Source organism: Physella acuta, unplaced genomic scaffold (genome assembly GCF_028476545.2).
Source record: "Physella acuta isolate Inbredline_101_S28 unplaced genomic scaffold, ASM2847654v3 ptg000523l, whole genome shotgun sequence".
Lineage (NCBI taxonomy): Eukaryota > Metazoa > Mollusca > Gastropoda > Physidae > Physella > Physella acuta.
Genome location: NW_026732042.1, coordinates 95,850 through 116,638, shown reverse-complemented (window position 1 = coordinate 116,638; position 20,789 = coordinate 95,850). Strand labels below are relative to the sequence as shown.

The window sequence follows — 20,789 nt, the reverse complement described above, 5'->3', positions numbered from 1 at the left end:
AATATTATTAGGTTATGTTTTCCAGCAACTTTATTTTAAAAAATACTCTGCTTACAATTTTGTTTTACCTTTACTATTTAAGGCAACCTTTTTGGATGCTCGAAAGCCTTACAGTGGAAGCAATCAGATCTACCTTGATCCAAAATTTAATATTGGAACGGTGCCTTCTATCACTCTGCGTGCCTCGCGCTATTACTCTCCTACTAACTCGTACATTACCATTTTGTCTTCAACTAACAACCCTCAGGTTGAGTTTGATACATGAGTATTTTATTGTATCACCAACTAAGTTTGTTTTTTAGAAGTGTTTGAGTTGTTAAATTAAAATTTGACTAGCATCATGGCACACTAAATCTGTAAATCAATGTGTAAATGTTTTTTTATTGCTTTGATTATGTACTTTGTTTTTAAATAGGTGAATGAGTACATGATTTTCCATGTGAAAACAAGCAGCTTTGTGCCTAGAATTTACTATCAGGTCAGGCTTTTATCGTTTCCTAATTTTAGTCTTAATCAGACAGATTTTAAATATTTTTTTTAATTTTAAAATATTTAATGAAAATAACTACTATCAGACTTGCAGTGTTTATATGACAGTATTTAATGTGTGTTCTGCTGACTAAGTTAGCAGTTTGATATCAAAGTCAATCCATATTATCTAAAATTTTAGAAACTCTGCTTTGCTTTTATGTTTTAGTTATAAATATGCTTTATCACATACTTTATTACTAAAATGTATAATAATTCATTCCATATGCTTTATCACATACTTATTTACTAAAACGTATAATAATTCATTCCAATTATTTTAATAGATTGTCTCACAAAGCAACATCATCATTGGAGATCAGATTGAGATGACCTCTCGACAGAAGACATTTGCTGTATCCTTGACTAGAGAGATGGTGCCAAATGCACGTCTTGTTGTCTACTACATTAGACAACCTGAAGAGATAGTCACAGATGTCCTCAATTTCTTTGTCAATGGAACCAGACAAAATGTGGTGAGCACTGCTTGCTTGTGCATTGGTTTTATTGAGCTAATAGTTTCACTTGTAAAAAAGTAAAATGTTAAGTCTAGTGAAGTGAAGTATATCTGTTTCTGTGGCCCGCGGTATATGAAAGGATAGTGTCTTCAACACTTTTCCCAGCCGCCTTTACTTTCTCTAACATGAGTTAGGTACCCATCAGGGATATTCCACTGACTTAAACCTGGATTCGAACTCTAGACTTTCGGGTTTGCAGTCTAGCACTCTACCGCTAGGCACACTGTCCTATTGTATATATGTAACTAAAATAAAAAGGTTTTGAACGAAAATTTGTGGGGAAAGTTGATTACAAGATTTCATCTTTGCTGATGGATAGGAAGGCATAAAGCCAACTCTATTTACATCTAAGTTTTTTTTAAATTTCACTTTCTGGCAATAGCTAAATAGATAAATGTACTTGCATGTACACATTTTGTTCACATTTTCCAGGTGACACTTGGTATTAACAGAGGCAAAGATTTCAGCCGCGACACTATTGAATTCAATGCTTACGCTGACCCCGGCTCATACGTTGCCTTTAGCGGGATGTTACTTGATCAGTACAGCCGTGGGTTGAGCGATGGCATCACTGAAAACAGGGTTTGTTTTATTTTGTTTATCTGTTGGTTTATCTGTTAAATTCACAATTTAACACAAGTGTCTACTTCATAGATAACAGTACTAACATAATATCTTTGGTTAGAAAGCTGGATTTCGCCAGTTCTAAAATAAGTTACAAAATCTTCACAACAAAATGTAAACCTATATGTAAGGCATTAAACTTTGATATAAATACAGTTTTTTCTGACATATTTAAATCCTACATTGAATACATTAAGCTTAGTTATTAGTAAACAGAAACAAGAACACAATCTTCATAACTTACATTTAAAATCTAGACAAACATTTATTTATCTTGATACATAATAAGTATAAATGATAATAATGTAAATTTTTAAAGGGATCGTTGTCATTGGTGACAAATGTTTTAAAATGTACATCTAAAATTAGTCTACACTTAATGGTTTAAAATGCAAAAATAATAAAACTAGTAGAAATAAAATTGAACATGCTCCTTTTTTAAAAAATTGGAAATTTAAAGCCTTTTGTAATTTTGTCAAAGTTTTGTAAACGTCATTCATTCATCAGTGTATGTTCTACCTTCTTTAAAATAATAAACAATAATTTATAATTTTATTCTGATTGGTCTTCCCCCTTGTGTTGCAGCTGATTGATGAACTTTTGACCTATGATGCAACTACCAATGGAAGCTACCGCCATTTATGGAGGGTCAGTGACACTGAATATGAGTACAATTTTTTCCATGGCCCAGATTATGGTGTTGACACCACCACAAGTTTTCTTGTAAGTATGGCAAACAAATTATCATGTTTTATTATTTTTCATATCCATAATTCACACAAATTAGTTTTGATTGAAATACTGTTATATTTTAATAAAAAATAAGAAAAGAGATTTTGGTGAAAGAAAAAACAAAATTCTAAAATATCTAGCTAAATCCATATAACGTAAAATTTAAAAGATATTTTTCATTAATCTACTCCATTTGTTCCAAGTTATTGAACATTGTATTGTGAATTTGCACTATTTTTTTAGTCGTAAGCTTACATAATTTGTTTATCTTCTGACAGAGTGCAGGTTTGCTTGTCTTAACTGATGCAAGGGTACCAAGACTCTTCAGTAAGTCAACCATCTCAGTTTAATAAAAATTTAATCAAGTCTCTATTTGTTGACTAAATAATAGTAGACAATTTTTTTTTAAAACTCTAACATAAGACTTCTCAGTTATATTAATTTTTATGTGATTTATTTTTTCAGATGAACAGTTTTGTCGTGTCAATCAGAAGGCTAGCCCCTGCTTCTCTGGTATTGAAGGAGAGTGCTTTACAGATGAACAGAAATGCAATGGCAAATGTGACTGCACAAATGATTGTGGTGATGAATGGGGCTGTAAGTGCTTTCAGAAGTGTTTGTTTACACTTCAATGTGTTTTCAAAATGTACGAACTCGGTGTGGTCGAGTCTGTAAATTTCCTTGTTGCTAAACAAAAAGTCTCGAGTTCAAACCCTCGGGCAGATGAGGCTCGTTAGCTGGGGACAATCACTCTTCTTGGAGAGACAACTCCAAAATCAAACAACTGCAGCCTTGTAGTTTGTTCTTGGTTGGACAAAGGCTATGGAAGCAAATCCAAAAAGAAAAGCAGTCTGAAATCAGAGTCAATGGCCTCCATGGCGCATAACCAGTTGACACGTATACTTAATTGTGTTTGGGGGGGGGGGAATCCCTTCCAACACGAGAAATAAGAACGAAGAAGAAGATTCAAAATGCTAAATCTTTCTAAAACGTTTTCAGGCAAAAAATGTTAGTAATTATTTATCAGATCTTAAAATACGATAGCAATTTTTAAAAATGTAAAAAATTTCATATCTAAGACTGTTAGCCTTCTTCTATAAAATAATTTTTTTTTACAACATCAGGTGTGGAGCCAGATATATCACAGAAACATCTTTCTGCCATGGATCGAGTCAGCAGGGTGATGCACTTTTATGACAACAGTTCTTGGGCCTGGCAGGAGATCTTTGTCAAGTGTGTATTTTTTCATTGAGTTCTATGAGGCCTTAGTTGTCAAGTGTGTATTTTTTCATTGAGTTCTTTGAGCTTTGTAGCCTCAGTTGTTAAGTGTGTATTTTTTAAATTAGTTCTTTGGGTAATGTAGCCTCAGTTGTCAAGTGTGTATTTTTTCATTGAGTTCTTTGAGTATTGTAGCCTCAGTTGTCAAGTGTGTATTTTTTCATTGAGTTTTTGAGTATTGTAGCCACTCTTATCAAGTAAGTATTTTTTAAATTAGTTCTTTGGGTATTGTATTCACACTTTATCTGCAGTTTTAACTCAGCATGTGTTTTTCATGATATATTGTTAAACCTTTTAATATAAAACTTGGATCATAATAATGATTTATAGAAATTAAAACAAATTTTAAACATCAACACATTGATAAATATCAGGGTTAAATTTCCTTAGTTACAACTATTAGCTGTGATTTCAGAAAGTTAACTTTTTCAATTGAAAAATTGTCAACTGCAATTTGATACATTTTTAAAAAGCTCTTCAACTACTCCTACAGGCCAGATGGCAGAGTTGATTTCCGTGTGGATGTCCCCAAATATCCATTGTCCTGGGTCATCAATGGTGTGTCAGTGAGCAGAGAACTGGGTCTTGGTATAATGGTGAAGCCTGTTAGGGTAAGATACATAAAGTTTTGGTTTTTACATTTCAGCTATTTGCACTTACAAATGTAACTTTTTTGTTTCACTTTTTTATTTAAAAATTTTGTTTTTAAGGTAACAATAAAATCACATTAATAATCAAACAATACTTTTACTGTACATTTTATGTCAAATTATTTTTAATTACATTATTTTTTTTAAAATTGAACCATTCAACAATTCCAACTTTAATTAAATTGTTTGTTTCATGTCTGAAATATATTCTCTATATTTTGCCTTAGTGTTTATTTTCTTCTAGTATGACGCTGGTCGCTACATGTACATGCAAGTTGAGCATCCCCAACATATTATCAGAGGGGAACAAATTGGTGTCAGGGTCACTGTCTTCAACTACTGGTACCACGATGACTATCTTGAGGTGTGTTGTGATTTTTATTTTTAATTTTATTAAATTCATTTGAAATCCTCAGCTTCCAAAAAATCAAACTCAAGATCAAGTTTTTGTTAGGAAAATATGAGTCATTTTTATAAAACAGACATTTATGAGTGGTCAGATTATAGAGCTTACCACTGCTAACATGAAAAGTCTTGAGTTTGGATCCCAGCCTAGAGTCCAGAGTCTGTTGCAGCTGGGCATAGTGCTGACCACATTATCCCTATGTATGCTGAGGCTAAACAGATAAACTTTACTTCATCTGCCATGTTTGTCTTGCGCACAAACAGGGATCAGATGCTGATGATATATTAAGAATTATGTGTAAGAGATTATAGACTAAAGTAAGAAAAACAGGCTGAAATCTGAGTCAATGGCCTCAATGGCGCATGGTTATGTATACTTAATTGTGTTTGGAAGGGATGCCTTCCAACACTAAAATTAAGAACGAAAAAGAAGATGATATGCTTAAGTATTAACATCTATTATTTTTTTTAATTGAAATGCAGAGCTTTTTGGAAAAAAAAATATAAAAATAACAACCAGATATAGAATTTACTCATTAAGCTTATTTTAGAAAAACCTTTAAAAGTTGAAAAATTAGGATTTTTTTAAAATTTTAAATCCTGTAATTTTACTTTTAGGTTCTGATAACTATGCATGGAAATGATGACTTTGAGTTTGTTAGTGTTGGTGAGATGGGCAATGTCATGTCCTACACACCACCTATTCACAAAGGAGATCAAAAGACTATTCTGTTTGTAAGGACATTTTAAATTCTAGTCACACAAAAATAGATGGGTTACAACTGAAGTTGCTTTCATAAGAAACTGGCTTAAGATTCAGTTGCCTGGAGTACTATGATCCAGTCGGTAGAGTGATGTCCAAACCCAAGAACCCTGGTCACTACATCTCTCTCAGAATGCATATAATAATGTACCTGTTTAGCTGTTGAGACAGGTGTTTTCTAGAACATTACATCCAACAGAACTATTATTCTTTATTTCTATGATTGTTGCCATGTAACTCTCGGTAAAAGGAGAATAAAACATTGTATTAGTTATCTTTACTGAGCTTGTAAATGGGTTAAATTTAAGCTTCAACTAATTCTGAAGACTTAAGATTTTTTTTTCTCTTGTTATTAATTAAATTATTTTTTTTTTTAATATAGTTGGAGCCAGGTGAATCTAGGGATATTTATATGCCTATAGTAGCTAGTAAAGACATGGTGAGAGGAATTCTTCAATTTAGAGTTTCTGCAACTTGTTTTATGCAGAAAGATGAGTACAATGGAACTATGTATGTAAAGGTAAGGGTTGGTTTTTTTTTTCTTTAATCCTTTTAATGCTTGTTTTTAAAGAAACATTTTGAAAATGTGTATTTAATTCATTCCAGCTCAATAAGGCAGTCGATTATAATTTATCAATATTCGATCTGTAATGGGATTTAGGAGATATGGGTTAAGAATGATTTACATGTAGGATTTTTCTGTGGCTTATGACCCAGCAAGAAAACAGATTAATCTAACCAAACCTTATCTACCCACTCTTGTCTAGTCACTTGTTGATCAGCAACATTCCCTCTAAGGAACAGTACTTTTGGTTACCACATGATTTTTCTGTACATGGTGCTCCGAAACAACTTATTCGAGGTTATTTTACAAAATGACAGAACAACAGGTTTATAACTACAGTATGACCATCCAGCTTAGAAGGGAATGTTGTTGGTCAGTGCTAAGCCCAGCTGCGTGGTAGTCAGGTAGTCTACAGTGATGGATAGACTTAGTGGTGTCTGATGTACTGGCTGGTGGAGATTGGTGTAGTATCAAACCATCGACTCTTCCAGCTGTGAGGGGCCTCACGTGAAATCTATACAGTTCAAGGCTCAGCACTTTATATAAATATTTTTAAAAAAGCGTTTTAATAACAAGCTTTTATGTAATAATGCACTAAAAACTAGAAAATAAAGTATAGACTACTATTTAAATAATCAAAAAGAAAAGCGTGGATCTCTTCCTAAACATTAATAAAGGTGTCCAATAGATACTAAAGTGACCCACGCTTTTCTTTATAGTTATTTAAATAGTAGTCTATAAATTATTTTCTACTTTTTAGTGCATTATTACATAAAAGCTTGTTATTAAAACGTTTTTTATGAATTTTTTTTCAGTACTTTACATGTTTAATTTACAATAGAGTTACATGACTAAAAACCATTGCGTGCCTACTGAACGTGATGGCGCGCCTACTGAACGTGATGGCGCAGCTATTGAACGTGATGACGCGTGTGGTGTGGTTGGATAGACATGCCTACTAATTCGGTCCAAATTTTAATTAATTAATAAAAAATTAATTAGGCATCCAATTAAGTCAAATTTAATTTCAGATTGCATTGTCTTCATGTCTTGACCCACGTGCCAAATGTGAATCGTATCGGTCAAGTAGAAGTGTCCGAATTTTAAATCCGGCGTTTTGATCTAGACAGACAGACTGACGGCAGACTGACGACAGAGGAAGCGAGTTAAATAAAAGCTTGTAAAAAAATAAGTTATGAAAATAACCAGGACGTTTAATTTTTTTATATATCTTTTTACACGGCAATGAGAGTCTGTATAAAATATGACTTTAAAATAAGTCAGTCAATAAAAGACTTCAGAAAATGTCTACACCTCATCAAGCCAATTGAGACTAACAAACTTACACTAATACTTTGACACATTTTTCCCTACCACATTATTCAGTCTCTACCACATCATGTTTGCTCTTCATAAATAATCTATCACAATCCCCACATTCTAGCATTCCCAGAAAAATATGCATTCAGAAAACTGCGCAACGGAAAACTGTGCGTACAGAAAAATGCGCAAATACAAACTAATTATACTAAAACACTTTAATTTTGTTATATTTCATGGAAATATGTTTTATTAAGCGACAATGTACATGTAGTCACTCTTTGTTAATGTCTAGAAATGCATGATTTAAAAAAACTAAAATGTCCTCGCTCACGTTTATGTGCGCAATTTTCCGTTGCACATTTTTTCCGGTCACTCTAGCATACTAAATTCTCATACCCTCTAACTCACACTACACATGCTACTTTCACTTTCCAACAGTGTCCTATATACAAACTTGAACTATTTGATTAGCACACTGAAGTGGATTTGTACTTAGATAGATAATACAACAGACGAGGAAGCCATTTTTATGTACCTTGTTTATTGTGTATCGGAACGGAAACACATGACATGCAAGGGACATCACTCAAACATTATAAGACTAATACAAGAAGAGTGAGTTCCCCCCACAATAAAGCTCAATATATTACATCCCTTTACCCTTAGTAAATAATAACATAGCTTTCAAGAGAATAAATGATAGTATCCTAAAATCACCTTGCTATTTCCTTCTTTAGTTTAAAACATTAGAATTGCCAAGCAATAATAGAAGAAAGATTGAATAATGATCCCCTTTCAATTTATAACACTTCAAAAGTTAATACAAAACATTATATGCATTCCTTCCGAAATGTTAAACAATTTAATAAATCACTAAATATATTGTAACATGAGCATTATATGATTTGAATCATTTGGTAGATTAAATCCTTACAAACAAATGCAAAATATGCTACAAACATAATTAAAATACAATACAATGATGTCATAGTCCTCTTAACCTTTAAAATCAAAGGTCTAACTTATCTGGGACTTTGATTGTCCTGTTTGGCCTTCTCAGTGGCTGTTGATTTGGTGACTCAAAATTCTGACCATCTGGACTCTCTAGCTCAGGAAGTCCAGGATCTAAATAATTAATTCCAGAATTTACATTTTCTGACTCTAGAATACTTGGTTCACTCATATCAACAGAACTTGGTTGTGGAACAAACTGAGTTGGTGTGAACCGGTCAGATCTGGTGGGATTGATAGATTCACACTTATTATCTGCACAAGTTATTTTTAACTGGTCTGCATGTCTACGGACAATAAGTCCATTATTTGTTTTTACTTTATAAGACACAGGTCCTGTACATTGAACATTTTGACCTGGCATCCATTTTCCCCCTCTCCCATAATTTCTCAGATACACATTATCATTAACCCCAAATTCTCTCTCAATGGATGTTTTGTCATGATTTAATTTTTGTGTATGTTGATGTTGGGAAACAGACCTTTGAACAGTTGGATGTAGTAGGTCAAGGTGAGTTTTAATTTTCCTACCACACAGCAATTCGCATGGTGCAACACCTGTTGTTATATGAGGAGTTGTGCGGTATTTGGCTAAGAACCTGTTTACTCTTTCCCTGAGAGAAAATTTGTTACCGGTACCCATTTTTACCATAGCGGTTTTGAATATGCCTACCGCTCTTTCAGCCAAACCATTCCCAGCAGGGTGGTAGGGTGATGTGGTTATATGCCCAATACCATTTGCTACACAAAACAGTTTAAACTCATGAGCAGTGAAACTAGGCCCATTATCTGAAACAATTTGATCAGGTAATCCATGAGTTGAAAATATTTCCTTAAGTTCTATAATGGTATCAGTTGCAGTGATTGTGTTCATGATTTTAACTTCTAACCACTTAGAATGTGAATCAATAACAATTAAGAACATTTTGTTCATGAAGGGTCCCGCAAAATCTATATGGATACGTTTCCATGGTTCGATTGGCCAATCCCAGTTTTGCAAAGGTGCTGTAGCTGGTTGATTTGAATGTTGTGCACAGCTTGAACAAAGCTTTACATATTTTTCAATATCAGCATCCATATGTGGCCACCAGAACCACGATCGTGCAAGACTCTTCATTTTGGAAGAACCAAGTTAGGCACTTGTGACATGGTTGTAGAGGCACTGATCCTCCTGTGACAGCGTCAAAGTCCTTCTTTGTGATGACGGTTAGAGATGCTCCCGTGTCAAGTTGGAAGATGATGCTCTTACCGTTGATACAAATTAGTACATTGATGGGAGCATGACTTGTTGATTTCACAGAAAGCAGGTTGAACTCCGGCTGCGGATCAGTTCATTTTCACTGGTAGAGTGGTTCATTGGTTGGGTTAGGCTGTCTTGGTGACAGTTAACATAGTGCTGCCTTTGGTTGCGGTACTGTCCTGCCTGGCTAGATCTAGCAACAGACGAAGACTTTGCAAAGCAGGCCTTGGCAATGTGACCTTGCTTACTGCACTTATAGCAAGTTGCTGACTTGAACTTGCATTGATGAGATGCATGGGGATCGTTGCATCGATGACATTTTTGATAATTATTACTAGATTTAGATCTAGGATTTGAACTTGCAGGCTGTTTAGCATAAGTTGAACTGCTCTGATGGGGTTGGTGTTTGTTGACTGACCTGCTGTCTACTGCATGGATCCCTGAGCGCCAGAGATCTGGCCGCATCGGATGACTGCTGGAATGAAGTTGCAAGTTGTATTGCTTTTTCCAATGTTAAATCTGACTCGAGAAGCAACTTTCTTTGAATATCAGGGCTGTTTACACCTGTCACAAGCTTTTCAGACAGTCTGTCGGACAGCGTGTCACCGAATTCACAGAATTCACTTAGATGACGTAAAGCAGCAACATATTCTGATATTGATTCGTTTGGTTGACGAGTCCTACCGTCAAATCTGGCTCTACACAGGAACTTTGGTGGTGCAGGCGCATGATGATCTGTTAGGAGTTTGCTCAGCTCGTTAAAGCTCTTGGTAGCTGGACTAGCTGGTGCGCATAAGTCCTTTAATAGCCTAAATTGTTGAGGACCTATGACTGTTAACAAAACAGCTCTCTTTTTGGCTTCTATCGTCACGTCGTTAGCTTTAAGGTAAAAGCTTAACCTATCTAGATAATCATGAATGGTTTCGTCATTCGAATTAAATTCTTTTATCTGGCCATACAGCGCCATTATCCTACAAATATTTAGCAAATATGCTCTAGCAAGCTTCTTCTTAATTAAGCATGTGCTCTTTTTAGTGGATGATTTATCCTCGTCGCCAATGAAGTGGATTTGTACTTAGATAGATAATACAACAGACGAGGAAGCCATTTTTATTTACCTTGTTTATTGTGTATCGGAACGGAAACACATGACATGCAAGGGACATCACTCAAACATTATAAGACTAATACAAGAAGAGTGAGTTCCCCCCCCCCCCCCCCCACAATAAAGCTCAATATATTACACACACGGTGTCTCTCCCTTTTGATTACACTTATCCATTACAATAATGAGTGATAAACTTCATTGTGTTAAAATTCTGCTGTTTCTATTTTTGACAGCCTGATGGTGTGATGAACTACTACCACACGCCCTACCTGACTGATTTTATCCGTTACGAGCCTTCCGGATCACCCCAATTCGTCATTCCCGTGCCCGAAAGTTTCAGGAAACTTGAAGTCCCGTGGAACTTGTACATCCCTCAGTCTGCTGAGGCCAAGGTCTCCCTCTTTGGTGAGATTTGTTTGTTAATTTATGTTAGATGGAACTTCTCATGTTAACTGATGTAGAATGAGTTGAAATGGTGAACATCAAAACTGTAGCCTTTCAATCTTGTTCCTCCATAAGTACTAGTGATATGCTTTCATCTCCACTTGTGATTTCTGCATATAAAGGGATGGTCAGGAACTTGACATGCCTACTTGTAAGCCATGTACCAAACTGATCTGAGAAGACTTAGAGGCATCTCGACAAACTTAGAAACCTAGCTTGAGTTGTTTGAGTAAATAATTCTCCACAACACTTTTGTAATTTTAATAGTTAAGCTTAAGCAAAGGTGTAACAGGATGGTGTAGTCAAATGGTAGAGTTTACGACTGTTGACCCAAAGGTCTCGAGTTTGTATCTGTGGACATTCCTGAGTCCCACCCAGCACTGATTGGTACCTGTTAAGGAAACAAATGTAACTGGGCATACTACTGACCATAGTATCTCCCTGTATGCTGAGGTTATTGAAACATGAATTCTACTTCATCTGTCCCCGGTGTCTAGGGCATGAACGGGAAAAGATGATAGGTGTAAGCAAGATCTTCTTCAACTAAACACAAGCAAAATCCAAACTAATAGAAAACATGAATCAACTGTGTAATAGACAAAACTCTGTAACTCTTGTAAATATTGTTCCACATTTTCATACCCTGGCGATTTCCTCCATAGGTGATGTGGTGACACCTGGATTCTTTGAGGACTATCTACATGCTGAAAACACCATATTACGGCCTTACGGTGGAGGTGAAATGATTACTTACAATTTTGCCTACAATCTTTTGACATTGAAGTTTATGAAAGCATCACAGCAACTACCTGATGATCAGTTGATGAAATCTTTGAGGGAGATGAATATTGGTAAGTGTTGCTATTTTCAATAAAATTGTTCTTTATTTAGTACTGAATATGTCATTACACAAAAAAAATAAACCGGGAGTGATCTCCCCTAAACTTTCTCGAATATTTTTATATAAAATTACAGGGGATGGGAACTCGGGCTATAGACATGATTTTTAATCCATTTTAAATACTTAAAGTTTTAAAAATAGAATAAAATCTCGTAGACAAATTAATTGCACACCAAGTGAACGCGAAATAAAAAAGCGCATAATAGTGCGCAATATTATTAGTACTTTTAAAATTTACATTAGTTTTTTGAGAAATCGGAAGTAGCGTAAATTACTACTTCCTGTCAACGGAAATTACTCAAAATTTAACAGAAGGTAGAGAATTAGATCTTTTACTTACATGTGAAATTTCATTTATCTATCTGAAATAGTACTCAAGTTATAGGCTTTTGAAAAATTCAAAGTAGAAAAAGTACCACTTCCGGTTGTCGGAAATCGCTCAAAAGTTGATACGGATCTACGATTTTGATAAAATACTTATATATAAAATTTCATCAACCTAGCTGTAACGGTACTCAAGTTATCGTGTTTACACACGGACAGACAGACAGACAGACAGACACACACACACACAGACATACGGACAAGATTGCAAAATTATGTTTTTCCGTATCAGTGAGGTGTAAAACGTCGAGATTTGTAAAAATCTCGATTTTTTTTTTTTGCACGATTACAATACTTTCTCTATACTACGTATATACGAGAAAGTAATAAAACATCAAAATATTAAACTAAAGGGAAGCTATTCTAATTGAATCATTTTATTTAGAGACTAGAATCAAATAAATATATAAAAGAATACTAATAAAATTGTTTTTTTTTTTAAGTTCCCTAATTAAAAACACATTAAATATTTCTAAGAATCATTTACAATAGGTGGTGCCTGTTTTAAAGAAGATGTATGCTGTGCAAAATTAAATTTAATCGCAATGGATATAAAACACAATGTTTGACTTCTTGTTTTTTAATTTTCTAGCTCTGCAGCGTATACTTGGTTACATGAACCCTGATGGTTCCATGAAGATGTTCAGAGATGATCACAGGCCCAATTTATGGTAAAAAAATATTTTAGCTTGCTACATTTCGAGCTTCTACCATAGCATAATTCCAAGCCCTGTTTAATTTTTTTAGGTTTCTGCTTTATCCATGATGATAATATTGATTTGGACTGCTTCTGTAAAAACTTGATTCAGAACTTTTTAAGTTACTTAACTGGTTCTTTGAGATTTTACTCTTATCTAAATCTTATGATTTAATGATGACTTAAATTTCAGTATTTCCCTATCCGATGTTTAAATACATAAATTATCACTTTATTTATTTTCATATTAAAATAATGGCTTTGATTTTTGTTATTTATCCATTAATGTTAGTAAAATTGAACATACAAAAGGTTGTTTACAATTATATTTTAAATTTACTCTTATATATTTTAAAATTGATACATTGTGAACAATTGAAACGTCATTACTAAATCTTTTGTTCCTCTCAAATATTCAGGCTCACAGCCTTTGTGGCAAAAACTGTGGACGAGGCCAACTTTGGAGAGTGGCAGCAAGATCTTTTTATCCCCCGTGAGCTGATTAACAAATTGGTTCTGTACATCTGTTCTCGTCAGAATGATACAACTGGAGCCTTTGAACCTGATGAAAATGATGTCACTTATGACAGGAAGATGGTGTGTTTTTTTAGCTCATGCACTTTCTTTTATGCTCTCAAGCATGTAAGTCTGCAACAAAGCCCTTCACTTCTTTCTCAGCTTTCTTAGTTGCCCCTAGGTTTTAGCACGTAGGTCTGCAACAAAGTTTTCTCACTCTTTTCTCAGTTGCCCCAGTTTTGATGTGCTCTCTTTTTTAAGATATCCACGGTTCGTCACCAGGTTTCTTTGGTTACCTTTTCATTTCTTTTTTTACCATATTTCCAAAGAAGGAGTAAAGTTGATTATTTTTTAACTTTCTTTTCCAGATGTTTTTTATTACTTTTATTTGTATTTTCACTGGTGAAGGGAGAACTAATTATATTAATAAATTCAACATAATTTAATATTAGTGGACACAGATTACTAAAATAACAAAAATAAACTTTTAAATTAGATAAAAACAAACAAGTGTAAAGTTGTAAGCTTATTTTGTTTTTTGCTATTAAAAATGTATGATTTTTTTATTCCCCTTGTGTAGACTCTTGTATCAGGCCTGAAAGATGACAAACTTCGCTCACATCCAGTCCCACTGACAGCTTATGTTTTGATTGCTCTATATGACGTACAGCATTCATCAGAGGTAATATGTACTTTTATATGCTATAACACGCACATGAGAAACAATTCTATTATCTATACATAAAGGCCTACAATCAAATTTAAGTTAATTACATGTATACAATTTATAATTAACTATATAATACATACAAAACATATATTGAAAGAAACTTACACCATCACTATAGAAGTTATTATCCTACCTCACAGTAAATAATAAATGGTTAAAGACTAATTTATATAATTAATCTCAATTATGTAATTGATACCAACATTAATAACCACCTACTTTGTTCTTTGTCTTTTATTAACCTACTTTTTAAAAATCTCACATCCTAGGAAGCTGCTGCTTGTATTGACACCGCTAGAAGAAAGGCTGCAGATTATTTATTCAACCAAGTGCCAAACATCAAAGAAGTTTTCCACATGGCTATCACCACCTACGCTCTCACTCCTCACTCGCAGTCCCAGAAGAAGCCCCTTCGACCAGCTGTGGGCCATGAAAAGAAATGACGGTGAGATGATAATGTTTTAGGTTCCCAGAAAGATGCGCAACGGACAAAAGCGCAACGGAAAAAAGCGCAAAAAATGCGCAACGGAAAAAACTGCAAACAGAAAAAAGTACAAACAGAAAAAACGCACACAGAAAATAGCGCACACCGAAAAATGAGAATTCATTGAGATAAGTTACATCTCTTGTGACCGCCTTAATTAGTACGTTGGGCTTGTGTGCATACTCAGTTCCGACTAACTCAATTACATGCTATTTATTCTAAAATGACAAGGTTTGCCTATATAAGAGCTATGGTTGTTGATATCATTTTGCATTCGTCCGGTTAACATTTTCAGAAAAAAAATACCTTCAAAAACCTTTTTATAAGGAAACAAAGAGAGAAGACGTTTTATTATTACATCAGGCTTTGACTCAGACCTACTTCAATGGCTTCTACATTATCAAACTGATTAACTGTTTAATGTAGGGCTCAGTTGACTCAATGAACTAACCTTACGCCAAAACCAGTTTGAAACTTTGAGTTTTTGTAACACCCTTACTTAGCTAGCAAAATGAAAATGTGCATAATCTATATCATCTACACAAACACCTAACTACCCACCCACACATCTACCCACGCACCCACCTAACAACCTAGCTATCAACCAACCCACCCACTTACCCACCTACCAACCCGTATATATATATATATATATATATATATATATATATATATTATATATTTATATATATATATATATATATATATATATATATATATATATATATATATATATATATATATATATATATATATATATATATATATATATATATATATATATACGTAGGTAGTTAGGCAGGTAGGTGCGTCATGATGAAATAAGATTAAAAACAGCATTATGATGTGCTCTTCATCAGGGTGTTTTGGTGCGAATGATTGTTGGTGCAAGAGATATAACGAATGCATGGTTGATGACGCGGATGAAAGAGAGTGAAGTTTTGCGATAGGAAGGAGTGTAATGGTAGGCAAGCTAAGGAGTTCGGACTAGGGAGAATGTGAGAGATACAATGTGTAACGCCTATATCAAGGATAGTTTTATGTCTATTTAAACGAGAGTAGTAGTTGAATAAATATTGAACAAGAAAATAATAGGCATTGTGTCAAGCGATTATCGCCTGTATCGTTGTGATGTGAATGCTCATGGTAGTGGTATTCTTTAAATGGTAGTATATCGCGTCAGGTCAAACACAATACTCTCACAGCAGCCCTAACAATCATGTATAAATGTGTGATCTAGTCCATATAGGTCTTTGCTAAAATTTCTCTTTGCGCATTTTTCAGTGTGCACAAATTTCTGTTTGCGTTTTTTTTTCTGTTTGAGCTTTTTCCAGGTTGCGATTTTTTCTGTTTGCGCTTTTTTGCGCATCTTTCTGGTCACCTATTTCTTAATGAGTAATATGTATCATATGTATATGGTTATTTTTATTTACTGGCAAGCAAGATCTCTTTTTTCATATTATATGATTTGAACTTTTAATATAAGAATTATTGTAACTTTAGTGTTGTGCATTCGGTGTACGCTGCACTAGGTATCAACAAAAACATTGCATGTTGTGGATTTTTTGTGATAAATTTTGGGGGCCTCGGTGTCAGGCAGGTAGCAAATACCCTAGCAACAAAACTAATTTGGTATGGTGACAGCCATTTATGCAACTATGGTTAAAGGATTTTAATAGTCGAAGACCTTTTGTAAAAGTGATAAACATCAAGAAATATCCACTCCATATATTCTCCTGAGGAGCAAAGGGCTGTAGCCACACATTTCCACCACACGCTAGGTTTAGGGCAGCTCTTTATCTGTGCCGACATAATCATGGCAGCCCTTGCCTCACCTTCTACTACCCTTCTCCACTAGTTCCTTTGGCTGCCTACTTGCCTTTTTCCCTGTGGATTCCAGTCTAACACTTTCCTGACGATGTTAACCTCTCCCCTTATCAGGCTTTGTGTCATCCATCCCCATTTGTGGGCTTTAATGTCCCTGTCTATTGGCTGTGTATATAGAAATGTCCATTCCATTTATTCCTTTGTGGCCCCTGATGAGCAAAGTTCGCCAGTTACACCTGTCTATTGTTGTATCTAGAAATAACCTTGTCATTCCTTTATTTCAGATGTTTTTATGTACTTTTCCGAGGACATTGTTTACCCAAATCCATTTGACTTCCTCAACAACGTGAGGTACATCAAACCAAGGCAGGAGCTGATGAACGACGCCTACTCTGTTCAGTCCACGGCATATGCCCTCATGGCGCACATCAACTACAACAGTGGATTGAAGGTCCACAGAGAGATGATGATGTCCTGGTTGTGTACTATGAGAAATTCTATTGGTGGCTTTGCTTCAACACAGGTGGGGAAAAAACTTGTTTCTTTTTATAGTTTATGGATATAGGGCATCAACTATTTTTGTTTATTATTGCCTTAAAAGACTACAGTAAAACAATCATAGTTCAGTCTCATTCTGAAACAATTTTTCTGTTTAAAATGGTGTTGTGGCCGTCTAATTACCGGTAACTCAAAAGTATGGGTGCAAAACGACTCAATACGCCATTTACTTTTCACTTATTCATAAGTCACCGTTTCTTGTTTTACATTTAAAATTATCATATAGTAAAGTAATGACATTGTCATTGGAAGATCGTTGAACAATAAAATACTTACAACCAGAGGATTTTGTTTAAATGTTTGCTGTTAATTCTTTATCAGGATACCATTTTGGCCATGGAAGCTCTGTTCAAGTTCACCCAGGTTGACCCCCATCTTAATGTCTATGACTTAACCACCACGATTGAATCCACGGCTTCTCCAAACTGGCAGAGTGTTTTCACTCTACAGAAACTTGACTATATCAGCTTGAAATCTGCTACAGTAAGTACTTGGCACAGTGGTATTAACAAATAGAGATTAAATATTAGAATTAGCCAACACTGAAAAGTCTATATGCCTTACAAAGACATTTTTGTTTGTTTAGTAGTCAGTGCAAAATGTTTTATATTTAATTTCTGCTCAGTAATTGCCTTACTGTTTTATTTTCAATCTTAGTAGAGAATCTTATCGTCTTGTTTTTATCCTTTAGTTGCCATATGATAGTGTATGGGGATTTATTGTCTTTGATGCTGTTGGTACAGGCAGAGCCATGCTTCAGGTAAACTTCACATCAATTAGAAATTCGGAGTTTCTATTCACTACTTGTACTAACCCTCTTACACATCATTTTAATTTACCTCTCTGCCACATCATCTGTATTTCCTTTTTCTGTTCATCTGAATTGTTTATGAGGGACTGAACATACAAATATACTACAGGTCTAGAAGATGCAGGCCTACTACCCAAAAGATATTAAAATTGACACTAACATGTTTTCTTATTAGCAGTGATATTACATTGTACATTAATATGTTTCATGTTCATTTTTTAGCTAACAACAACAGTGAATGTTGAATACGATTTTCTGCAAAAAATGCCGATGCCTGTCGAGAACGATATGAACCAAGACGTAATCAAGTTTTTTGCCCTCTATCCAGATGTGGTTAAATTCAGTGGTAGGAACAACTCTATTTTTGAGATGAAACTTTGTATGAGGTGAGTTTGTGTGTCTAGTCTTATGTATGTATTCAAATGTAAAAGTAAAGTACTCTTTCAAACTTGATGGTCAATGTGGCTGTTAAGATTTCACCTGTTTTAAGGAGTTGGTCAGCACTATGCCCTGCCCTGCTCGTCCCTGCCCCTCCCCAACAAAACTCGATTTATTTATTTTTTGGTGTAAATAAATCAGCTTTGAAAACTGAAAAAAAAAATATGTTAACTTCTTGTGATTAAATTAATATGCTGAAAAAAAAAGTCGTTTCATTAGTTTTGTTTTGAACAATTTTTTTCCATTTTGCTCCCCAGTTGGTTGTACACTGAAAAAAGCAAGACCTCTGGCCTAACTGTGATGGAAATTGACATCCCTACTGGGTACGTTGTGATGAACGACACTCTGAGAGATTACGTCAAATCGGGGGTGGTCCCCAATCTGAAGAGAGCTGAGCACTACCAGAGAAAAGTCGTCTTCTACTTCGACTATGTGAGTGATAATTTCCTAGTGGTGTTTTGTGGTAACTTTTTCACTGGTGTTTACATCAGATAGCTGTGAGATTTGTAGAGAATGGAGAAGATATTTAAATTGTTATATTGTGTGCCTTGCATTAAGGAAAGTAAAATATACCTATGACTAAATGTATCAGTTTTGAAATTTAAATTTAGGTTGAATTGAGGTACATGTTGACTTTAAAGATTTGCTTAGTTTAGCTGTGTTATAACTTGGTTTTTTTTTCATTAGTTGACCAGTTTTCAAAACTCAATACTGTTTGTTTAATACAAACACATTGCTAACTTTACTTTAACTGAGAAGCATAGCCCAACCATTCATCCATCCAAGTGTTCTTCTGTGTGGCTCTGCAGGTTGACCATGGAGATCTTTGGCCTGCTTTACCACCTTTTGCTGTCTTCTTCTTTAGAGCCTGTCTAGGTCTGTCACCAAAACATCTATTCATCTCAGCCTATGCTGGCCTTTTGGTTGTTCCCTTTGGGGTTTTGATTATATACCACTTTTACCTCCCTGTGATCAGTCATTCTTTATAGATGACCTAACTACTGCAGTCTTCCTTTTTTCAAATCCCCCAACCATTCTAGTGTCTCCCATACAGTTTTCGAAGTAACGTACCCCAGGTGGACCTTTTTTTTAAATGAGGATATTTTTATACCACACACAAATTGCTTACTATTTCCCACATTCAACATTTATGAGTTCTGTCCGTCATTAATAAATATAATAAATACTTAGACCTATAAAGATAACACAATACAATAAATAAAAACAAACTAATATATAATTATAATAAAATGCTTTTATGAGTTGTAAAAGTTCTACTACACCTTTTCCCTCCCAACCAGCTTGATGAAAGCAAGACTTGTGTTTATTTCCGAGCTGACCGATGGTACCCTGTCGCCAATGCCACAATCCAGCACCGTATGAGGGTGTATGACTATTACGAACCAGGTATGTTTTAGTCGTGTGTTAACCAAAAGAAAATATAGACCCAATTTAATTTTGGGAAACACCTCTATAAAAATGTCAAGAAAGAAAATCAGGAATAATTTTAACATAAGTTTTTTTCTGAATGAAGCCTACAATATAATGTATATTTTTCCTATATTGAAAAGAAAATTTGATGTTGAAGTTTCAAATTTATAGTTTTTATTTTTTTTATTTCTATTTTTTTATTTTTTTCTAAAGGTATAGTTAGATTTTTAAAAACATTTTACTAATAAAAAAGTTTAATTTTACATCATATTATTTTTTAATGTTTATACATTTTTTCCTACAGGCATGCATAATACAACAATGTATACTACAAGAAACTAGTTCCTGCTCAACAATTGCTTTGTGTGTGGGTCCTACCAGTGCCCCTATTGTCCTTACTCTAAACCCATATCCTGCTAACGTCCCACTTATGGGACGCTTGTTAAAAAAAATGCTGAAATTAATTAAAAACTATTTAAAACACGAATTATGTTTCAGTTTATTTGAAAATGGTTAGACTATTGAATTTGTGTGGGTTTTGTGAAAAATTAAATTTAGTTAAAAGTTATTGTGCCGGTTTTTGCTAGACTTGTCAAAATGGCGGAAAAAGAAAACACGTGCACAGGAAAATCATATATTTTTAAATATTAGCATTTTAAGCGCAAAATACTTTTGAAACTTCTAGCAGTACCATATTTCTACCTGATAAAAATTTAAAAGTAGCAATTTTTTAAACTACTTCTTTATATAAAATGTACAACAAGCGTCCCATAAGTGGGACGCTAGCAACGAATGGTCCTATGTAGATTGTTGCACAAGGGTC

General features: G+C 34.4%; 1 protein-coding gene across 1 annotated transcript in view; it reads left to right on the top strand.

Annotated features, from left to right (window-relative positions):
* LOC131945094 (C3 and PZP-like alpha-2-macroglobulin domain-containing protein 8) overlaps positions 1-20,453 on the top strand; it is a 35,484-nt gene extending 15,031 nt beyond the window's left edge. Inside the window, 26 exon segments of the mRNA XM_059306082.1 lie at positions 83-247; positions 416-478; positions 816-1,004; positions 1,479-1,628; positions 2,256-2,393; positions 2,681-2,729; positions 2,868-2,999; positions 3,527-3,635; positions 4,174-4,291; positions 4,575-4,694; positions 5,354-5,470; positions 5,881-6,018; positions 10,979-11,150; positions 11,852-12,040; positions 13,067-13,145; positions 13,591-13,768; positions 14,268-14,369; positions 14,687-14,800; positions 14,802-14,862; positions 17,013-17,251; positions 17,608-17,769; positions 17,978-18,046; positions 18,320-18,483; positions 18,793-18,967; positions 19,837-19,942; positions 20,271-20,453. Of these exon segments, the coding sequence (XP_059162065.1) occupies positions 83-247; positions 416-478; positions 816-1,004; positions 1,479-1,628; positions 2,256-2,393; positions 2,681-2,729; positions 2,868-2,999; positions 3,527-3,635; positions 4,174-4,291; positions 4,575-4,694; positions 5,354-5,470; positions 5,881-6,018; positions 10,979-11,150; positions 11,852-12,040; positions 13,067-13,145; positions 13,591-13,768; positions 14,268-14,369; positions 14,687-14,800; positions 14,802-14,862; positions 17,013-17,251; positions 17,608-17,769; positions 17,978-18,046; positions 18,320-18,483; positions 18,793-18,967; positions 19,837-19,942; positions 20,271-20,308 (3,336 nt within the window). The 3' untranslated portion in view covers positions 20,309-20,453.
* Positions 20,454-20,789: the final 336 nt, after the last annotated feature.